Source organism: Cygnus olor, chromosome 2, assembly GCF_009769625.2.
Source record: "Cygnus olor isolate bCygOlo1 chromosome 2, bCygOlo1.pri.v2, whole genome shotgun sequence".
NCBI lineage: Eukaryota > Metazoa > Chordata > Aves > Anseriformes > Anatidae > Cygnus > Cygnus olor.
The window spans coordinates 79,095,320-79,119,541 of NC_049170.1; the positions used below are offsets into that span (position 1 = coordinate 79,095,320).

The following is a 24,222-nucleotide window of genomic DNA, read 5'->3' on the forward strand; positions in this document are numbered from 1 at the left end:
AATATTGAGCTTCAGGGCCCAAGTGCTCCTGTCCAGACTTCCTGAACTGATACTATTCACTATCTTTTTTCAGTAGTTGGACAAACATCGCTTCCATAATTTGGAAGTTGCTTTTGCAGTTTTCAACCCGCTTTGTCCCTCAAATGTCACTAAGCTGTTAAAAGTCCCACATAATAACCACTCTTACTACATTCCTTTTGCCTTTTTTTTTTTTTAAATCTTCCTGATGTACTGGTCTTTTTAAAAGAGAACAAATTAATATACCTTGTTCCCCAAACTCTGCCAATTATATAAGTAGACATTTATCAGCCCCATTTAGGAGAAAAAAGGCTTCAAATTACCTATGTTGCCAGCTTGTGCCTAAGCAGATTACATGTTCAACTGGACACCGACATGCACACCGACAATTTGGTACAACAAAATAAGTCAGTCCATGGCCACTGTTGTACGTGCAACGTGGTATGTTTCATCAAGTAGGGAAGGAAGGAGAAATCACAATTTGCTAATTGGGTATGGATCCCACCCCACGCTTCTGGAAACCCATGCAAGAATCCTCTGAACATATCAGAAAAATTCAAAAAACAGTAAAGAATAAAGTATCATTTGCTGACCCATAAGAGGCTTTTACTAAACTACTGGCTAGTAGCAAACATGCAACCTACAGAACTGCACGTGACGTGCATGTCTTTTTTAAAGTAAACAGACATGTTTGATTATTTGTAATCCAGTATAATCCTGTGTGTAATGTTAAATATTTTAAGAGAATTTTGCTTCCATTTGTTCTCAGCTTGCTTGGCCTGGAGCCAAAACGCTGTTATTTTTAAAGGCAACACTTTGCTACGGGTTTTGGATTTCTTTCACATTGGTTCTTTTTATAACAATTTAAAATTGATTGTGCATAGCAAATCTACAAACAGCAAAAAAAACTATAGGAGAACATCTCACTTGTGCAGGTAAACTGCTGGTCTCATGTCCCAGGGTTGTGCAACGGGAGGGACCCTACAAAGTACTTGCTAGGAGAAGTAAAATAGACCTGTATGTGCAGAAGAACAATTAAAATGCTGCCTCCACACCTACAAAGCCAAATGACAACCAGCTCCTTTGCATCTCCACCAGAGAAGCAGCAGCAGGCAGATTTCTTAAAACACTGCAGAGCTGAGGATGCCACAGTTAAAAAAAATGGGCTGGGGGTTAGGTCTGGAGAGAGCCCGGGTTGTGTACAGACTGGAACCAGTGCTCACGTGTTATTGGCAGTATTGAATACACTGTTCAATGGCATTTTGAAGACAAAAGATGGAGCAAATCATCTCTAAGAAGCTGTTTTCCTCAGTGAAGGTGATACAGCAATTTTTCCCTGCTAGTTTCTCATTCTCTGGCAGAGAGCATGTCTTTGCTCCTCTTGAGGACGCAGCTAGTGGACAGAGTTTGCTGCAACTTTCTGTTCCTCCTGGTCTCAGCAGGCATTTTGCATCCCTCCCCCCTCTTCACTCCACTTCAGGCTACCACGACCCCTTCCTTCTGCTCTTCTCAGTCTCAGCACGTTTCAGATCTTCAGTTTAAATGCCTGGAATTAACCATACCATGCTTAAAAGTCAGGGACCTGGCCCAAACATGAATGAGTTGGGCTTTCAATGCAGGAGGTATTTTTTCTCAAGCAATGAAAAAACATCATAAGGACAGATTTGCTTCCATTGCATTCTAGCTTTTGGGTGGCTGGGACACAGGTTATATTTTCCAGTATTATTTGGCAAACATCAGGCTAGAAACATGCTTTCCTAAATGAAAACGAAGATTTGCACACAACAACCTATCTCCAGGAGCTGGGGCTTTAATTAAAATATTGATTATTGCAAGACTTGTAATGAAATTGCCAGTCAGCTGTGCTGAATGTCTCAGTTTCCTCCCCTACCGATACAGGTTTCTAAAAGTGGTAACATCCCTTTCTTCCTAAAACTATAACAATGTAAAAAATAAGCAGCACGAGCAGTCCAATTCTCTTGTAAGATATTTGTATAGGCCTATAACCTCTTTCAGGGATTTCTTCTTAATTTGTATTCATTCACAACCAGCAGAGAGAATGAAAAGTGTGGCAGGGAGAAACTCATTCCAGGAGTTCTGCAGCACCCTGCAGCTTAGCAAAGGTAATTTGTGTAGTTACAGCTCTTCTTTTATTGAACACATCTGCAGCAGTCATTGGATTGGGATGTTTCCTTTATGCCTCTTTGAGAGCTAGTACATGTCCTGGGTGGAAGGTTGAAGTTGAAAAATGTTCATATAGCCTGTGACCAGCTATGGGAATACAAAAGCCAGACTGCTTTGATCCTATCAGCCACAGAAATGCTACAACACACACACGTAAAAGAGAAACAACAGAGAGGACTCATGGGTAAACAGCTATTTATTTGTTATGATCTCACCCTAAAGATTTTCTCATTAAGACTTAATGTGGTTTGGTACAGAGGTGAGCTGGGGTGCGGGGTTGGAGATCAAGCCTATAAATAACCAGCAAGTAAGAAAAAAAGGTTTAAAAAAATTGTTCAGAGCTTTTTTTCCTTGTCTCAAGTGAAATTTATAGATTTTACCCTACTGCCACCACACAGTGCTCTTCACTATGAGGATGAAAAGAAAGTAAGATACAATAGTTTTAGAGTGCAATTAAAAGCAAATTTGGAAAAAAAGCTAACAATGACTAAAACAAGCGTAGCTGCAGACAGAAGAGACCCACAGACACAAGGCTGACGTTACCCAGCCAAAAGTATAAGGAATAGGGTTATACACTCAAAGGGCTCCCCTCACAGTGACTGGAAGACATGCGATGGCAGTGTATGCTCCCTTTTAAGCCCCAGGGGAAGTTCTGTTTGACCAAGCCACAGCTGTCTGCTGCTCCCTTCCTACCCCTCCCAGGCTGTGAAACATTCAGCAGTCAGACAGTGACCCATTCTACTTCTGATTTTCTTCCTGCAGTTTCGCGTTTCAATATCCTTCCTGCCACAACCAGAACTGCGAGCATTACTTTCACATGTATCCAAGGAAAGAAAAAGAGATTTCAGAAGTGTAGATGCAAACCTGCAGAAGTTTTTGTCAAAGCTTCGCACAATAGACCAACTGACAATTAATCTTCCCTTCTCCCCCAGCCGCAAGCTGTGCTTACATCCCCCCATGTCAGAGAAAAGCACATTCATCAGTTATCTGTCTCTCTCCAATCCCACTCACCAAACAGCTGTAATAAAAAAAAAAAATCACTTCTAAATTACTTCAGAATACAAAGGGAAATCTCTCCATTTTGTAACGACTTTGCTAATTTTAACAGGGACAGGGATTCTTTTTCCCTCATGTTTCAAGCTAGCCTATACTTTCTAGGACATCATATTTTGTTCTCAATTTACTGCAAGTACTCATCCAGATTACTACAGGGTCCTCCAGCAAATGCAGATACAAATTGACATTAAGAAGACACACATTTCCTGTAGGAAGTCACCCTCTGTGAACCTTGCCTGCCCATAAGTATGCATAAAAGTGCACCTCCTTGAAAAAGATTGAATTCTTGTCCTGGGGGAATGGAGGAGGGAAGTTGTGCTATTAATAAATCCAAATGTTAGGCTTAACTCAATATGCAGAGTTGAGGCAGGGGTGATATATTTTACTCCCCTCTTTGAGAAAGAATGGCGAGGGAAGGACAGACATTATCATTTTTCCTTGGAGACAGCTCATTTTCCTTTATATGCTTATTCAGGATGCGTGGCTCAGGTGCTTTATCTGGGAGGCCTGGCAGGACCCTATCCCAGCCCCTTCCCCACATGTCAGCTCAATGGGTGCATGACACCACTGAAATGCCACGCTCTGTGCTTCCTTTCTGTCTTCAGCTTTCAACAGCAGTGAGGTATATGCGGTCTGGAGGGCTGTTTTGATTTTTTTTTTCCCCTCTCAAGACTGAGAAAACCAACTCACGCATCACATCGCGCACTGCAATTGGGCACAAACAGGGAGTCATTCATCACTCTCCCAGGTTCCCCGTGTTTGCTCAAGGGTCTGTTTAAGGCAGTGTTAAGGGAGCTTTAAAAGCCCCAGACACAGCCAGGAAGGACGTTCTCCCCCCATTTTCATCATTTGCACGGGAACTGAACCTCAGCGACTCTGCCCACGTATGTGTCAGCACGACCAGGATGGCTCGGACTGCAGCACCTAGATGCAGTGCTACAGACATTTTGGGAGGTGGAGACTGAGCAGCAGAGCACAGGCAGCTGCAGGGACTACGGAGCTCCCTCAGGACCATGCAGGACTACTTCAGGCCTCCAAAATGCCAGAAAGTAAGGCTGCTTAAAGTCAGCCTCATCCACACTTCCCTCAGGCCTCTAAATTACAGGTCGCACCTCAGAGAGGTGGCACCGACTTTCAGTGAGCCTCAACTAATAACTTGACGCTGTCGGTTCTGTCACAGAGCTCGTGCCAGTTGCGTGAAACTGCTGAGAAGAGGGGGAAACTGCTTCAAGAGGAAAAGAATAAATAAATCGATGCTGTGAGCATTGATGGCAGCCTTCGTGACTGCACACTGCCCAGCCTTGGGTGCAGCTCCCCACAGACAGCACGGGGAGGGACACCTGCTGCACGTGCTCGGTGGGCTGGAGCCTCATAAAATACCTGACCCCTGGGCTGTCGGCATGTCTGAGAGCCACTGACACAGGCTTAATGCAGACGTGAAGAAAAGGAGCACCTGTGCCCTGAGCCTTCCTTGCCTGGCTGTGTCCCAGGCTCGCAGCTGGATAACCAGCTGTATCCCAGCTCTGAGGCGCTGCCAAGCGAGGAACCTCTCTACTGCCACTCCTTTTCTTTCTCTGTGCTGCTACTTCTCATTAGTTTCCCTTTTTCCACACTTCTGCTGCACAAAAGTTGCCCATCTGACAAAGAGTGCTACAGTCAAAATCTCATGGGCACAAGGGAACACACCTCGTATGTGGAGCCAACAATTAGCATTCATTGTTAGCCTAATTAACGTTTCAGCAGTAAAATCAAAATGAAACAAACAGCTATTCATCATCCAGTTACGTTGATACTAACACTTTCTGTCCATGTTATCTATTTTTTGCTAATTCCCATTAATAATACAATTCAGTTTGTTAGTCAGTGACTCCCTGGTACCTCCCCCTTTCTGTCCCATTATGCTCAGCTTTCTTCTGGGCAGTCACAGCGAGTTATGACGTCCCAGGTTCCCCACTAGGAGGAGGATGCCCTTGGGGGCCAGTTTCTTCCTCCTCGGTCTGAGGTCTGCTTGGGGTTTTCAGACACGTTTTTAATAGGTCCATGACTTCAGCCGCAATTTCTTTAGGTTAAAACCATGCAATTTCACGGAGTTAAGGTAACACAAGAACTAAATAAGACATTAGTCACCCGTTGGGCAATTGCTGGTTCAGCTAAAACAAGCTTCAGACCAGACAAGGCCTGAAGCAGCCTGTGTGAAGGTAGAATAAAATTTGCAGTTTGTGGCTAACAAGGGCAGCATCACATTTCCTAAGACACCGGGCTGCAGGAGCTGTGTTCACACGGGCACTGCTGGTGCATACGCGCTCTCCTCCAAACAAGCATATGTACCAATTACCTGTGCCATAAACACTTCTGTCAGTAGAACTCTGCTTACCCCATCTTTTTCCAGTTACAGTCAAATTAACTGCCATCAAAAAGTGTTAGATTTTATTCCCCAAAACACCTGAGGTTTTCTTTCAAGCTGAAGTTGCTCAGCTCTGTTCGCTTCTGACAAAGCCATGCTTTGATTTCAAGCAACAGCAGCTTATAGTTTTAAGCCTCCATCCTATCCTGGACACTAACATGCCAGAACCGCGTTAGTCTTTCAGCACTGAAATCAAAGTTCAATTCCCACTGTTAACAGTAGCATTACTATAGCCTTTAGTAGTATAAGTAGTATACAGCACACAGATACAGGCATAAATATATTTATACACACACACACACGCTCAACATTTGGGGTACGATACTAAATGACAATATATCACACTCTCAGATTCATTAAGGTTGGAAAAGACCTCCAAGATCATCTGGTCCAACCATCCCCCTACTACCAATGTCACCCACTAAACCATGTCCCTAAGCACCACGTCCAACCTTTCCTTGAACAACCCCAGGGACAGTGACTCCACCACCTCCCTGGGCAACACATTCCAATGCCTGACCACTCTCTCTGAGAAGAAATGTCTCCTAATTTTTGACAATCATCAGGCATTTATAAACAGAAAGGAATGAAAATCTAAAATCATAAATCTCAGATTGCCCATTTAATGAACTACCATATTTTTTCATAGACAGCCTGAATCTTGGATAATCCCTGCTGCTTTATAAGTGCCCATGTTTGAAAATAAGTTCTCTTACAACCTGCAGTGCAAAATAACCTGCAGTAAATCAGAAGAAAGGGGTACTGGTTAGAGATTATGGGGAGGGAGCAGAGGCAGATAACTCCAGGGTAATCTTCCCCCGTATTACCTGCATGTACGTAACCCTGCATTGTTGCTACATTGCAAGGGCTTTAAATAGCAGAGAGAACCTAATTTCTGGTTTAGAAGAGATAGACTAGGGATTGCTTATATAACTGAAAAGACAACATTTCATTACAAAACAATCAATTTTACAGATAATAAGTAGATGGTGTTAATAAACTGCTGGTGTAATTCTCATTTTGTTTTGAAACTATATTCATCCAGGAGGTGAAAAATATAAAACAGTAAACGTCTTGCAGCTTATATAAGAAAAGATCATTAAGAAAAGATCATTAAAAACAAAATATAAGACCTGAGTAGAAACGCATGAAATCTTACAGAGAAATGAGAAAGATATGCATATGCATGTTTGAGTTTATCCACGTTCAAATGACAATGATTCCCCAGATTTTTTGGTGGCCATATTATCTTCTGGTTTTGAATTAGTGCTAAAACATAATATGATAAGAGGCTTAAATTCCATTTACCTGATTGCAGTAAGTTAGGTTTCTAAATGCCTTTGAAGGTCTCACCTTTACATCTATTCAGTTTCCATTTCCAGAAATCCTAGCTTTTTAGTTCTCCCAAAATGACTCTGAGGATAAATACAATAAAGATTATTAAGTGATTGAACTCCTTGGTAATTGAGACTATGCGGATACCTCAGACAGGTGAATAAACACTCATGTTTGCCTTCAAGGCAATTTGACAATTTTCAGTTTACATCAGTTTGCCCATAATTAGAGGTGAGAAGGAAACAGGAAAGCAGAAAGTGGGAGGACTTCAGGATCAAAGCTAAGTGACCTTGACAGGAAGGAGGCTTTTATCTCTCCAGAAGGAAGCCGCCTCAGTTGGCGACAGTCACAATGCATGCAATATTTAAGATTTTGGTGTGGGACATATCGTGGGTGCAAATAAGCGCAATTTTTAGGAATGTCTGAGATTTAATTAAATGCATATTTTGTTGCAAAAGCATGGATGTCCCTAGGTACAATCAGTAAACGTTTGATCACTTCATTTAATATTTAAGCTGCAGCATCTTCTGCTTCAGTCATTAAAGTCAGGCTAACAGAAATTTTACCAATAAAAACTAGAATAGCAGCTATTGAAAAAAGCAATTGTAGAACTAGATATGTAAAAGAAAAAAAAAAAGCAACATCCTAGCTCCGGTGACACAAAATTCACGAAATTCTCATCATTTTCAACAAGACCAAAGCTGGTCATTTCTGTACACTGCTATCTTTAAAAGTATCGGAGAAGTTAAGTATTTTCTCAAGCCAAAACTGAAGATGTATAGAGTAGTCTTTGCAGTCATGGAAGAACAGCAGACTCACTCCTCTCTGATACAGAGCAGTGTCAGAGACTGCACTGACACCTCAGTTGGTCAACTTCCATTTATAACTGGAATTACTTTTCCTGAACATTTACTGCTTTGGGGAATACCTTTTAGATGAAAAGGAATTTCAGAAATAAGAAGGCAGTCTCTCTTGTCCAGATTAGTATCTCATTGTTTTTTAAACAGAGACATCTGTTTACAGGCATGAAAGCACGCATTATGCGGAAACAGATTCATTTAATTCTGCTCCTCCCAAACTGCTTATCCATTTCTTTCTTTGATCTTGGCTATCAATCTTGGCTGCTCCACGGAATTAATTCAGAATCAAAACTCCACTGAGCAACAAGGGCCAATTTTGCAGCCTTCAGTGGCTTGTACAGAGCAATGTTCCTCTGAATCCTGGACCAAGAACAACCACTTGTATCGCCCATTTTGTATATTTAGGATTAGCTCCTTTGGTTGCCTAAAACATAAGAACAGAGCTGTCTTAGATATTCCTAACCCCCCGTTTGCTGCATATATGATCGCATAATTATTTAGCATTAACAGCGTAATTAAGAGTTGCAGTATGACTCCCCACTCCCTTCCCTTGAAAATAGTAGCAAAGAGTCTGGCTGGAACAAATCTAAAAACAAAACACCATATTCAAGTCTCCATTACACAAGGGGAAGTTTTCAGTAATTCCATTACAAACCCTACTTCCAAAATATATATATATATATGAATTCGCCTTCTATTCCAAGGAGATTCCACTTACAATTGCAAAGAACTTAACAACATTGTGAACACCCATTGTTCTAAGGCAGATCAAGAAATCTTTCCCAGACTTCTTTACTCCTAAGAAGCAACATGCTCACAGGGATCTGATCATAAACCACTGAGAGGAGCTTTCTCATGGAGTTCAATACCCAGAGGAGCATGCCTTAATAACAGAAGCATGGGCTTAGTCACCTGCACAACATTTGATGTTAATGGTGTATGCACACTGAGCTGCGTGCACCAAAAGAGAGAAAATAAATAAATAAATTTGTGATTCAAATTTCTTCAATATTCCTAATTAAACAACTCATTAAGGTTTTTCAAAGAACTAGTGACATAAGTGGCATTATGAAATTCTTCAGAAGCTATTCAGTCACAAGTAACGTTATTCTTTCATATATTTTCATATTCTAAGAAACATGAAATTACTAGCAAAAACATATTAAAAGGCCCCTTTCAAAGAAGAAAGCCACCTCTCAGATTAGCGATTTGAAAAGCAAGTATGCATGTTTCCTATTCAGGGAACTTCAAGAGTTTCAGAAACATCACTCAGCGTTCACAAAACCTCAGTTAAGTAATGAGTCACCATGGCTGGATCGCAGTGAAGTTTCTTGCCTCACCTGAAGTCACGGGCTGATTTCCCATACAGGTTAGAGATACAGCACAGATAGTTCCAGCTTGGAGCTGTACCATGAATAAAGATCATCTTGTTTGAACAAGAATATCCTAGAGGGCAGAGTACTAGAAAATCCCTGCTGTAATACCATGATATTTATTCACCCTGGATGAACAGCAAGCATGCCTCATTCCCATTAAACAGTGATCATTCAACCCTAGTAACTCTGAAGTCACTCAGAAAAGGCTCAGTCCCCCTAACTGCCACAGCTTCTTTTGCCAGCTGTGAGGAGAACCCAGGACTCACCACAGGTGTTTCCACTCCTAGCCATGTAGTCTTGCTTGAGAAGATCTCCAAGCTCCTTAATAGGATCCCAGGGAGGATCAAGAGCTGTGAGAAGGGAGGCCAGCAGATCTACATTAGCTCTCCTGCCTTCTGGTACAGCTTCTTAAGCTGTGAAGTTAATAGGGGTAACGTTAAGAGGCTTTTAAAGAAGCCATAGCCTTTTAGTGCAGCCTGTTACTGTCATGATCAAAGAAATAAGAGACTCTTTCATCAAAAAAAGAGACATGACCTACTAATCTACAGTTCTTTTAATAGCACATTTGTAATGAAATGAGTCTTAATGGGCATTCCTCTATTTTCCTGTTAATTGCTCCTGTTGGAGTGTATTTGCATAAATGGAGTTCACTTGCCCGCAATATGCTGAGCCTTACAAGGATTGCTGATTGGTAGCAGTCCACATCCATTTCTCCGTGGTAAATGGCCGTGGAAGTCCACAAGAAATAAGAAAGCCCTTAATGATCACATATAAAGCTAAAGTTTAGCTATTTCTACCCTTCCCAGGTCCAGTACGTTATGCCCCACCTACCAATTGTTTTCTCCTAAGTTCAGAGTGGGAATTACCATATGTTACTGTCAAAAAAGCACAGACAACTAGAGAGAGCATCAAGCCTCTAGCAGAGAGAAAGAAATAAACAGCAGCTGGTGACTAGAAAACTACTTAAGAAAGATAACTGCTTTGCTCTGCCACAGATGAAATGGGGCATGCTGGCAACGGGGGTGGCGAGGAAAGTCCCTGTAAGGGAGAATTGCAAAAGGCAAGCAGAAGAGATTAGGGTCACTAAAAGAGAATAAAATGCAGCAGTCAAATGTGGGATGGGGCTTTCCTAGAAATGTGAATTTACAGATGGCTGTAAATAAAAAAAAATAAAATAAAGAAATAATAATCACTCATTACATATGAGAAGTGAATAACCTCTAACATGCCTAAATTGGAATCAGGTGAACTCTGCTTACCTGGTTTGCCTCAATTAGACCACTTGCTCTAATAATTCTGGTATCTCTGTCTGTGGGTTTCCTCTGTAGGAAACAAATTAGGACTTTACCAATTAGTATCACACTTGACAACAATATATACTGCCCAAAGCACAACCAAAATACTCTGTCAAAGAATTTTCTTCTATCTGTGTCAGTTATTGAACTGCCTAATTACTACTGTCAAAAATAGTCAGTCTTTGATAGGAAGATACTCTAGTGCCTGCTGAAAAAGAAGCTTCCCCCTGCTTGCTTTTATTCCTGGCTATGCATGTGGCAATATAGCCTCTGCCTTCACTGTCACACTGCAATGCTTTAAGAAGAACTGCAATGCCACTGAAACAGCTGCAAGCCCAGCTTTTTCTCTTTTCTCAAGCCAGGTTTTGGAGAGTATTTGCGACATCTTGGCTTAGAGTAATTGCTGATCAGCACAGAAAGGATCTGTTGCATGTGGCTCTGTCTCATTTACAGGAGCTTGCAGATGACATCAGGGGCCTCTGATGGCATGGAGGCAGATGCCTAATAAATGGTAGGTGGATGGAAAAAGCAAAACCCGGCATCTCATCTAGTTAAGGAAAAGATAATTTTCAGGGAGAAGCTGACGAAGATTTCTTTAATGTGTCTAATAATTCTGAATAGTTCCCTTAAAAGAGATTTTTGGGTGGTAGCATCTCATACTGTTCTAAGAACGGAGTCTTGTTTAAAATAGCTGTCTATATTTTCTTTAAGAAGAAAGTCTAAAAAGTCACTGATCCCTTCTAAGAGCCCATCTATGAGACTTTCAAGTACCTGAGTCTGGAAAGAAACAGAAGAGGTATTCAAACTATATAGCTTTTCCAATGAAGAGACAAAATGCTTTAACTTAGGCACTTCAAGTCACCCGAGACCCTTCCTCTCTGGGTAGGAAGGCTAGGTTCCTTTTCAGACATCAAGTTTTGGTGCATAAGGTGGAGTGACTTTTTCTTTTATGGCACTCCTGCTTTAAAGAACCTGATAATAAAAGAAAAAAATAAAAAAAATATTTTGTAGGTTTAATAATAGCTTATTGCATGTATGAAAACCACAGTACATTTCACAAGGGGGTGGCAAAACTGCAGATTTCCAACAAGTACTGAGATAAGGTATTCCTACAGCATTTTCATGGCTTCAAGGATATTTTTGGTACTGCTGAAAGCACTTTGGCTATCACTTCAGGCACATCTACTACTCTGCCATCAAGGTGTTGATTAGGAATAAACGACCCATGTGTCAGATACGCCTAGCAGTAGAAGTGCTACCAAGTTGTTTTCCTACTAAATGTAGTTGTTTTCTTAGCTGTTTTTATCTTCCCTCCATCAAGGACCAGCTTAATATTATTTACAGTATTCTGTTGTATCACCTGCTAGTCACATACCTGTCCCCAGTTTTAGGATATAATGCAGTTTTAGCTGAATGCTTTTCTCTGCAGGGGAACAATGAAATGCCATGGATGCCTGTCCCCACATCACCTGCATGAAGCAGATGCAGCTGGAAGCCTTTGGCAAGACCAGTTCCTACTTCCTGCTAAAGTCACGCAGAAGTAGCTCACAGAAAGGACAGGATCAACCCTTTCCATGTAGCTGCTGGCTGCAGAGGTGAACAGCCTGTGACACCTGTGTAAGGTTGCTGGAGTTGCTGCTCTTGCCTGCACACCCAGGCAACGTCAGATGCTTTTCCAGGTGCTCCTGCTGCAATGTCACCTGCCCGCACACCCTGTAGCATGCGCCAGCATGCTGCTGGTATGTGCAGCAAAGGTGGACGTGGTGATTAAAGCACAGGGACTATGTCTTGACTGGCACACCATCAGGAAGAAAAAAGAATAACAATGTGATTAAAGTGCTGCTGTGTGACTTAGGAAAGCCGAGTCCAGGTTCCAGCCCTGCCACAGGTAGAACCATAAAATGGTTTGGGTTGGAAGGGACCTTAAAGACCACCCAGTTTCAGCCCCCTGCCATGGGCAGAGACACCTCCCACCAGAGCAGGTTGCCCAAAGCCCCATCCAGCCTGGCCTTGAGCACCTCCAGGGATGGGGCATCCACAGCTTCTCTGGGCAGCCTGTGCCAGGGCCTCACCACCCTTACTGTAAAAAAAATTAAAAATTTATACATATATATTTTCTTCCTTATATCTAAAATGTCTGATTTATATCTAAATCTTCCCTCTTTCAGTTTAAAACCATTGCTCCTTGTCCTTTCGTACACACTCTGCTAAAAAGTCTTTCTCCATCTTCTGTATAAGTTTACATATTGAAAGGCCACAGGAAGGTCACCCCTGAGGCTTTCTATTCTCCAGACTAAAGCCCCAGCTCTCTCAGCCTTTAGGAGAGGTGCTCCAGCCCTCTGATCATTTTTCTGTCCCTTCTCTGGACCTGCTCCAACAGGTCCACATCTTTCTTGTGTTGGGGGCCTCAGAGCTGAGCGCAGGGCTCACAAGAGCAGAGCAGAGGGAGAATCCCCTCCTTTGCCCTGCTGCCCACTCTGCTTTTGGTGCAGCCCAGGGTACAATTGACTTCCTGGGCTGTAAGCACACATTGCCAGCTCTTATCTGATTCTTCATCCACCAGCAGCCCTAAGTCTTTCTCTGCAGGGCTGCTCTGTCAATTGATCCCTAGTCTGTGCTGATATTGGCAATTACCCTGACCCAACTGAAGGACTTTGATATTCTTGAATGACCACAGATTAGTCACTTAATGCAGCCATACAATGGAAACAAGAATATTTCCTCTTCTGTGATATGCCTCTGTCTTGTGTGTTGAGACTGTTTATGCACAGTGGATATAAGATATGATTTCACTGTTTCTGAATACAGAGACTTAGCATCGGCATCTCCGAAACAAGACAGTACTGAGGCTCTTTTCAAACGGCAGGTGAAAAAATCAAACTATCTGAAAGCAGATAAACCACATCATCAGTCCCCTCACCAGCTACTGAATAATCTTATAAAAGTCATGCAGTCATCTATTGCCATTACCTCTGAGGCACAAAAGGGAGAGAGATACCTCTCACTTTGCCTATTTTGTCAGTGTGTGCTTTTGTGAAGGCTGGTGTTTGTGTGCATTCAGGTTCACTGGGGTTAAAGCAGTTGCATTGTTCAAAAGGGCCATGCTAATAGATCCCAATGCAGGATGGAGGTAGTAGTTATCTTAGCATTTCTGCTGCATTCAGTTATTTTTATAGTTCTGGACCTTTTCTCCTGCTGAGAGAACTGAAAAAAAAAATGGTTTTCAAAGACACTATAATCAACCACTGCTGGCTGCAATTACATTGTGTACTTGATGTCTTCAGAAAGAACCTATGGTTAAAACTACAAATCTTTTGGTTTGAATTCTCCTGGCTCTGTTCTGTTTGGTATTTCAGAGGTGTATTTACAGAAATGATCACTAGGGTATATGGGTTTATATAACAAAGATATCAAAAAAAAGTGAGCATCAGAAGATTAAAATTTCATCAGCTATCCTTACTCTGAAAAAATGACTTCTTTTTTTTTTTTCCTGTTTATGACTGATATTTACAAAGGAATACCCCATGGAGAATGAAGGAAAAAGGGCATTTGGATTTCAGAGCAGTAAAAGCTAATTCACACTTGAGAAAATTATTAGATGGAGACTTTCAGATCTGACTGGTCATAAGAGAGACATAATTGTAAAGTAAGCTCAAACTCAACTGCTTTTTAAGTCCAAGTCAATTATGGACAAGTCTGCAATGTTACAGCTTCTGAGTACATGAAACTTAGCTATTACTGGAAATATCCAGCAAGAAATTCTTTCCTATATATGAAAATGTATCAATATGATATATTTGAATATAAGAATATGGCACTGAAAATAAAAGAATATGATAACTTTGGAAGCCTCTATTTTTCAAGGTTAGCTGGAATACTTTCTTTTCTTTGTGTAGCTATTGCTACTTTAACCTTTCTCCCCATGATGAGAAAGTAATTTTTTTGCAGATTTTCCTTACAGCCTTAATCCTTTTCTTGCAGTCTTGCCTGCGGGGTAGCAGAACTTGGTGTTTTTGAGGACAGCCCCAATGACAATTTGAAGTCCTGCCTCCTCTGGGTTGCTCAAATTCTTTTAGGAACTGGGATATTGCTTCTTCAGCATGGCTTTGCAGCAAGGTAAAATTCAAGCAAATAACCATCAGATCCTCACCTAGCATGCCTAGTTCCAAACCGTGGACTACCACATCCTACACACCAAATCTAGGACTCGGTATCCAGCCATTCTCCTTCCCCCAATTAATGTTTTACCCACCCTTCATTCCTCAGGCTTTGAAAACAAAGTGTTGGTTCCTTCCTCTCTCTCAGGAAGGCCTGACAGGTTAGACACTTGCACCTGATGTCAGGGCCAGGGGAAGGTCGTTCCCTGCAGGAGATGGTGATTATGGAGAGCACCTCTGCCTGCCTGGACCCAGCACAGGACTGGCAGCTGAGCCTCCTGCACTGGGAAGCTGCGAAGCTGCAACCTGTGGTCAGGCAGCCACAGCTGGCAGTTTGCTCTGTAGGACTGTTGGGGATTTATGCAGGGTCAGTCCGCCTGGTAAACTCACTTGGTGTTGGCTGGGTAAGCATCTAGAAGTTATTATATCAAAATTCTTGTACTGCTTTCCCCCATCCTTCATCTTCTATAAAATTAAACATAAATTACAGCTTCCAGGGCAGAACCCTCCTTCTCTTCTGAAGGTAGTGGTAGACACTTCAAGTGATACAGTCGTTGGTGAATCCAGGGACTAGTTTGCACCTTTTCACCACTGCCCATAAAACAGGCTTGATTTTGAGGCAGTAGAGGCACATGCACAGGTGCATTCACAGTGTAATACTGCTAGAATTAAACAGTAGGGTCTGTTCTCTGCCTTTGTGCATTTCTTTCCCAAGAACCTAAGCAATCTTGATGAGCATAGATGCAGCTTATTTCTTCAAATAAATAAATTAAAAAAAAAAAAAAAGTTAAACTGTTCTTGTTAGTTGAATATTCACAGGGTATATCTGTATCATTCCCCATACTCAGTTTCCTCAATTATTATGACACGTCAACTATTAACATTCACCTCTTTATTCACTCTTCATGTGAGAATAACAGTAAATTACCAATTCTTGAATAAAATCAATGTTAAATCAAATGTAGTAGTGGACCTTAATCCTAATGTGTGAAGCTTTGTACCCAACCCTCAAACAATGAAACTATACTTAGATGACTAAGAAATAAAAAATCTATTATAATGGTACTTCTTCTTGAATAAAGGTTATGTCAGAAATTTTAGAGACACTGATGATTGTTGACATATTTAGAGACTATTTGCAATCTAATCATCAGTGGCCCATAATGTTCGACATCGATATATATACAGAAACAGAACTGAATTCATGGGATCTGAAAAGAAATAATTCTCAAGTCCAGGATCTAGGACAATTTACAAGTCATATTCCTTTGGGAGTCTGTTGAGGAGGGAATACGATGGGGCTGAAGAGAAAGGAATAAAAAAGCCAATGTTTTCCCTCTCCTTACTGGTGTCTCTGATGGGAAGGCTCCTTGCTAGCCTGGTTCATTTAACCACCACCTAGGAAGAGCAGCACAACCCACAGTGCTGCGAGTGGAGGTGGGACCTCTCTGGGGTTCTTCCTGCCAAGAACCTGCACCTGATGGCTGTCACTGTGCCAGAAAGCCATCTCCAGGACTGTGCTCCCTGATACATTGGCGGAACCCTGATGGACACATTTCCTCCGATTTATACTTGCAATAATGAAGTACTTTGCAGGAAGGGTGTAAATTCGCACTGAATTCTCACATCGGTGGCATGAAGACATCTACATTAACGAGATACTAGGGGAAAGGGTGAATAGAAAGGTTGACTATGAAAATCATCACCTAGGGGAAATAATTTTGAAGTAAGTTGATATTTATAGCGATTAAGCAATTGTCTGAGGTTTTGATCCTTCAAAGAGGCATGAATATAAACTTTAAATCTGCGACTTGTCACACCAAAGACAGTTCTTTGACTGCAAGTGACATTGCTTTTATGTTAACAATCATCATACCTAAACTTAGACTGGGATTTTTTTTTTAAGCTTGGGTATGCAGATTCCTCCTTCTCCCATAAAAAGCCCATATTTGATATATATTTGAGCTGACAGAGCTAAGCCAGTTGTCTGAGATTGTTGTACAGGAAAATCGTTTTTCACTCTTGACATTTCAGTTGATTAACACAGTGCGTTCCCCAATCAGCTGACCAGCTGATGGTTGAGGAAAGTGAGATGTCTGAAGTACTCTTTCTGTCTTTCTGCCTGTCTTTGTATGATGTGAAGAAAACAAAGAAATTTTAACTCCCGTCCCTTGGTCTGGACCAAAGGAAATGTCCCATCAATTATATTTGCACACCTTCAATTAGAGAAAGAAAAATGTCCCTGGTCAATGACTTGTTTTCAAACTAAAGACAGGAGTGAACACAGAGATTGTAGGTGAGCAACCATTACGTTGCAGAGACCTCTCTGGAGCATGAGGCATTGGGACTGAAGCACAAATGTCATTTAAAAGCCACAGGAGCTCACTCTTTACTAAAGGCTCAGCTCGGAGCATATTGCTCCTGTCCTTTTTATTCACCTCACTGAATTTATCATTATGACCCATAAAATAGTTATCAGCACCTATAGGGCAAAGACACCCTGGACTTCGGTGGGTACTTACCCTGACTGCACACTTAAGCTGAGGTCTGTGAAAGTGTCTCTGCTCTCTTGCCACTCACACAGAGGCTGTCAGGGCTTAGCTGCTCAGCCACTATGCAAAGACCACCCAGTCAAGAGGAACATTATGGGATCATGCCCTTATTTCAGCTTTTTGGACACATCTCTGCAGAGAAGAATAAAAGACTGTATTTGACAGCTATGATATCATTCTCGTGAGCTATATTTCAGCATGAGCCACTGTAAAACCTCTCCCATGACATCAGAGCTGTGAAATATAGTTGACTCAAGTGCAGAAAATTCCTCCATAGGAATAATTGTTTCCTGGCAATTGGCATTTGAAGGACTGATCCTTTAAAAGGATGGCACAAATCCTATGCAGGCGACTCTGCTCTAGGCAACACTGCTCAGAAAACATTACATACAGGAGCAGAAGCATAGAGCCCCACTGAGGGATTTGGCCATGGAGGCAATGAGATGAGCGCCGGGGGAGCCTGTCAAGTGATGATTTTCATTCCCTCATGCCTCAGCAATCCACGTAGTCTTCACTAATCGCAAAATAATATGTTTGCTCGTACGCTGTGCTCCCTACCTCAGACCCTGCCTCCCTAGAGAAGCAAGCCATGTGTGTGCAGCCAGAACTCGCATCTCCTTGTCCTTTCCCACCCACACTCCATGCGAGCCTCATGCCAGGCGTGCTGCTAGAGGGCTCTCTCTGTGCGTGCACGTATGTTTGCACGGGGGTTGTGCCTACAGAGCCACGGGTCGGCATCTGCCTCACAGCACTCAGAGCCCCCAGACCTGCAGGGCAGCGCTGTTCCTGCCTACAGAAGACTCACCCGTGCTAATGAGAGCTCACTAGGAGCCTTCTCTGCTCTCCGGAGGAAACTACACCACTTCAGAATTAATTGTGCCTTTTCCACTCCTCCTCTTAATGTTAAAAAACTGACTCCTTCCCAACCAGAAGTTACCTTCTTACGCTATTTTACCTTGTGAAGCAGTAAAATGATATTGTCTGAACAGCCCTGTTCCATTACGTACTATCCATTTAAAAGCTAAGTGGTATTTCTTTATAGAAAATGATTTACTAAGAGGAACCGTAAGAGACTTGAGGTTATTTTATACAACTTGTTACTAAGAACAGTGACAACCAGAAGAGTGGCTAACCCGAGGCATTGTAAATGCTTTAACTCCATCAGTGTAGCTCAGAGGCTAAATTCTGCCTGATTTACACCTTTAAAAAAAAAAAGAAAAAAGAAAATAAACACATAAAATATAGCTTTAAAAACTATCTTTGATGTAGAATATGATCCAAATAGCGACACATTAAATACTTAGAAAATAAAACAAATCTCTTTTGATTTGATATGAAGTCAGATTGCTTTTCAACAATTTTATTTACAAACATTGCGAGCTGCTGTGTTGAATTTTGAGCTGGTTCAGAATGATCTATATTTTTTGATCAGGATATTGAAAAAACGTTTCCAAAGAGCATCTGTGCAAAATAAAATGAAAATCAAGCAAATGAACCTTCTTTAAGAGTATGGATCTGTTTGGACTAAAAAATTGAACAAAGTGTTTATGAAAAATATGTTGTAGAATGTTTCCGTCAACTAATTCTGATTTCTTCAGATTATAAAATGTTCCAGAGCTGATCATTAGGCATTTGGTTATCTGATATCATTTCTTCTTTCTGAGTAAAAGCTTTCAACTGCTTTAAAACAGAACTGTCAACACCAAGCTGTAGTACTGTATGGATGGCTTTTTTCATGATGAAAATCATGCGGTCTTCTGAGATGGGGATCATTTTCATATTTATTTTGTAGCTGCACAGATATTTAATATTAATAATAGGAAACAGTAGCTAGTAAGAGCCCACAGATAGAGATGAACTAGCTGTTTTTCATAAGTAATTAATGAAAACATTTACATATATAACTATGTATTTAAAGATTCAGAACTCAGCATAAAACTCAGGCAGTAGGTAAATAAGAAAACCAAAATGTCCACTTAATCTCCTACATAGTATTAAACAGGTCTAGCTTGTGGGACATATTGACAAATACATACATATATTTCACTAACTTGTTTACCTGACCCTTCTAAAATGAAGTTAAAGGCAACATTCCTTACATTTTAGGGGAATATTCTGGAGTTATTTTCAGTCCATAACTATAGCAACCAAAATGCTTCCTGAGAAGCGTGTGCATTCTTGCTAGCCCTTCTTCAACATAGTAAAGTAATCCCATCAAGATCGCTGGTCAGAAATTAATCAGTTATTTCCTGAATTCCAGGCCATAAAAAAGGAAATGCCTTGTTTGCCTTAGTCCATGAATGGAAGTAAACGGAGGGAAAGAAAAAAAAAAGAAAACAACAACAACAACAATAACAACACCAAAACACATCAAGACTACCTCTTCCAACTCAACATAGATTAACTCCAGTTACTTAAAGGACCACCTGCAATGTTCTGAATCAGGAATAGCCCTACTTTTCAATGATCACTATTACTCTTCTACTTTTTGGACTTGCTTGCTGTAATGATGAAAGTTAAATAACTTTGAAAATACTTAAAATGTTATTATTTTTCTTTTCAGGGATCCTTTGAGACTGCAAAAACTATTTAAAGAAGGAAGACGGCATGAGATTGGATTCAGTGCAGTAAAGTAGGTTAGTTTGAGGACAAGAAAAAAGTTGCTGTTTAGATCTTCTCGTGTTGTCGTGATGAGAACTTACCATTGCTTCTGGCTGCTGTTTTGGGCTGGTCAGCCCCACCAAAGTTTCTTAACTTCGTTGTCCAAAAGGACTAGTGGCTTTCCAGAGAAGGGAAAGGTTTTGGTATTGTCTGGAAACAGCAGGAGAGAACTCAGTCGTTCCAAAAGGAGCTGGATGTGGAATCAGTTCTTTTTATTGGAGGAATACACAGGAACTGACTACCAATATGTTGGCAAGGTAAGATTCTTTTAGACACATCTATGTTTTGATCTTAGAAGAGTTAGAACAAAGCCTGCTACAGCTTGCACTTCTCATTCCTGTCTGCCCAGCTTCAGAGGACATTAATTCAGCAGAAAGGTTAGTACACTTCAGCTTCAAATTGTAATCCACAACAGAAAGTTCCCAGTTTAACTTGCAAGTCCTATGGCCAATCATACACAATTCTTTTAGAGTTGTTTTTTATTTGTTTGTTGTTTTTTTAAAATATTTTTTTTTGTCTGGAAATAACGCAACTCAATTATAGGACAGTCTAGGCCAGTTATTAGCTTTAAAATTTAATATGTGTTTTCCTTCATGCTCCTTAGCTTTGTAGCGTCAAACTATATATACCTGAAGAGGGTCTAGTCCAAGATATTTGGGATTCACAGTACTTTGGTGATGATTTACTCTACCCAACAGAAGGCAACCATTTCATTGCTTATTCCCCACTGCACACACCAAAACTGCAGCCATTTTCTGATGAGGTTTCGTGGTGCTCTGTGACATGACCATCATACCACAAGCCATGCTATTACAAAGAGTTGAAGAACACTGTGCTTATACACTAAGCAGTAACAAGCAGCTAAAAACTACTAAGCTCAAAGCATGCTGACAGAAAAGGGTCTACAAAAAAAAATAAAAATTTATACCACCCCAACTCTGAGAATATCCACCTCCCTGAGCCGTAGACCCCCATGTAAGTAACAACCTTTGTGTGAACTGTAGAGCAACTGCACTCGTGGTAAATCTAGAGAGTCTACACTGCCCAAGGTGCCATAGTCTATAGGAGTCTCTTCTTGCAAAATATAGAAATTATGCTATTGATGATGACATTCAAAGTAGAAACAATACAGCTTAGTTTTCCAAACTAAAACAGGATTGTGTCTGATCTAGTTTGATCTTTCGAGCCTCTCAGCAAAGGCTACAGATCACAGTGGTTTGACATTTTATCTCCCTCTACAAGCTTCTGAGCATCCCCATGAGAGATGGTGGCTGCTTTTCTTGCCTGCCAATCAGCTGTCACTCAAAGTTGGATGTGTCACTCCTTTCCCACTAAATGGCTGCAAGGCATGATTCAAATGAAGAGCTACTCAGCTGGCATAACACTCATAGAGCTCCAACCAGGATAATCAGCATTCACGAAGAGTACCATTGAGCCCAATCTACAGGAAAAAAGCCAAAGGCAGAAAGTCCTCAGAGAGAAGTAGAAGGGAAGATAAGAGGGTAGGAAAAAAAGCCAGAAGAGAGTAAGAGGGGAGAAGTAGAAAGACAGAGGTGGATGGAGAGGAAACTTTACAAAGAGGAATCAAAACAGGGCGAGGACAAAGGGAAATCAAATGGGGATGGGAGTCAGGAAGAAAGGTTACCTAAAGAGAGCACAATAAAAACAGAAGACGAGACAGCAAACGAAAAGCAGCAACAAAACCCCAAACAGATAAGAAATATGGAGTCAAGGAAAAAAAAAAAAAAAAACACAAACTGGAAGACAGCACTCCTTCATGCACTCTTCTGTTCCACAGATTACCAGTGGGGGTTGAGGCAGTGGGGTCTGTCTGCAGCACATCGTTTCCACTGCAAATCCTGATGTTAAACCTTCTCAGTTCGAAGTCCCCCAAACTTTCCACTGCAGAATTCAAGCAGAATCCATTGACTTCAGAGGGACTGATAGGGGAGCAAATATTCCTGCAGGATAAATTTGCCGAGACAGTTAAAAATGGCCTAGTTGGACCAGAAAATCAAGAAAGTTTGAAGTGGAGTCACTGAGAGAGAAAAAAACTGTGGATGTTATTTTAAAAAGTTATTCTCCTGTCTATTGGTACTTTAATATAATACACTTACTATTACAAAGCATAGAAATGAGACATAATGTATAAATGTCATTGATTCTGTGTCCCTAGGCTGTTCACAAGTGGCCTTTCACACGTCTTTCAAATGCCAGAAATGCTCACACCCTTGTAATTGAACAATTAGCCAAAAGGCATGGAAGAGCAGCCATTTATTATTAGCGAAAGTTGAGTATTGGTGTGAGGATAAATGATAGAAACAGCTGAATGTCTCCAAATTGAGGTAACCAGGCAATTTAACTGAGCAATTAAACTTGATTGGTGTGGGCAAATGAGGATAATGAACATGTTTATGAAGCATATTTTAGCTCAGAGGACAAAATGATAACTTTAAATATGAACTGAAAATGGTCCGAATATTTGGCTATCGTCTTTTTATTCTTATATCATAAGAAAATATGAATAGGAAGGTCTTTGAAAACAGAAGCAATATATTCATATAAAGGGGAATTGTACTCGTGTCTTACTGTATAAGCAGTCATATCTAGCTGTTCTGTTTTTTGTGTTCAGTGGTTGAAGATATTGGAATTAACTTCAGAATTATAAAAAAGATGTACATAAGCTACAAGAAAAAGAAATTTTTTTAGGCTGCTTTTGCTTTTTTCTTTTCTGTTCATTGTTCACATCTGTTTAATTCAAACACCTGCACCAAAATTTGAGATATAACATGTCTGCGGTAAAAGATTCCAACAACATTATTTCGATAACTGCCCAAATTACAGTTGTAAAAGCCTGTAACTGTTTATGCTACAAACCCCACATTTATATCATAATAGTTTTGGAGAGAAGGGAAGGAATGCATTCAGGTCTGAGATAATAAAAAAGGTAATCTCCGAGGACATCAAACAGCGGTAGAGCTCAGGGCAGTACTGAATGCAATGCTGAAGCATCATGAGTCACGGACCAGAGCACTACAGTGCTCTGTGTACTCTATATCCAACGAACCCAAATGCTTCCATCCTTTAGGAGATAATTGCCTAAGCATATACGAAACAACATAGCCATTTTCTGGTACCCATGGCTACTGTGAACTGTTACAAAGAGGTCCCCAGTTTTGTTTGACATGTATTTTACTGTCAACCCAAATACACTGCTGTGTCACCTTGGACACAAGAAACTGCCGGTGTTATCAATACAAGTTGATCGTATGTTGTGGCACTGACACCAGGGCCACCATTTTATCATCCGGTGCTTGAATTCCTGAATTTCATTCCCGTATATCCACAAAATAAATCCTTTTAAAAGGAATAGAAATTCACACCTCCAGTCCTGGTTAGTCTCAGACACGACAATATAAGGAACTTGTACAGAAGTTCTAGACTGGAATTATTCATTGCACTGCTGAATAACTTGTAAGCCACAGCTATTCACTGAAGTGTGATTGATGGGCATGGTGACATTTTAACCTGAAGATATCTTTTCTTCTGGTTCAGGAATTATGGAACTTGGCAGGGACTCAATCCCAAAATAAAATAAAAAAGATTACATGAGCATCAAAGTAGAGAAGTGCCAAGTACTACAACCCAGAAAAATCTGCAACCCTTGAGTTAGGTTTCTACAAAGATCTATTTGTACCAATGGTTGTTTTGTACACTTTTAAAGGGCTGGGGTGAATGTTTCTCTAAATCACAGGTAAGCGATGAAATGGTAGCACAGCTATATATGAAAATATATGCTATGTTCCCTAGAGGTCTTCAGATATTACTGGGCAACAGAGTGAAAAAAAATCTGCCCTGTTACAATTGCAGGCTCTGAGGTATAGGTACCATTTGTATGCACCTGATGTCTTTACACAGCTATTCCACTGGCTGCATAAAATCCATGTACTGGCATCCATCACCAAGTCGTCTCATCAAAGCACAAACCTACAAGTCATTGTTACATAAAGGGATAGGATGCCTCTTCCTTTTAGACTAAAGAAAGATCTGAACAAGTCTTAAATCTTACTAATTAACCCAGAAACTGCTTCTAGCAGCCTGCAGTAGAAAGAAGCAACTTGCTTTCCTGATAACAGCAGGCACAACTGTGGAGCGGTTCTGTCACACTCTGTCTGTCTGACAGTAAAAGGAAACTTCCAGACACACTTTTCATTTTTCCTGTGTCTTACTGATGTTCATATAATTCAAGCAGTATGCTTGCCTGGAAGCTATCTGATGTTTCTACCTGTACCACCCATCATAAACAATCAACCTTTTCTGACAA

The 24,222-nt window shown here is 40.9% G+C and overlaps 1 protein-coding gene across 5 annotated transcripts in view; it reads left to right on the forward strand.

The window, feature by feature from the left end:
• Nucleotides 1-24,222, forward strand: part of CDH6 (cadherin 6) — a 104,930-nt gene that overhangs the window by 31,636 nt on the left and 49,072 nt on the right. For 3 of the 5 annotated variants that reach the window (XM_040547747.1, XM_040547751.1, XM_040547750.1), the window contains exons 2-3: nt 14,510-14,644; nt 19,801-20,155. In XM_040547747.1, coding sequence (XP_040403681.1) covers nt 19,928-20,155 — 228 coding nt within the window. In that variant the 5' untranslated portion in view covers nt 14,510-14,644; nt 19,801-19,927. The remainder of the gene's footprint in view (nt 1-14,509; nt 14,645-19,800; nt 20,156-24,222) is intronic. The other 2 variants (XM_040547749.1, XM_040547748.1) reach the window with 1 other exon arrangement.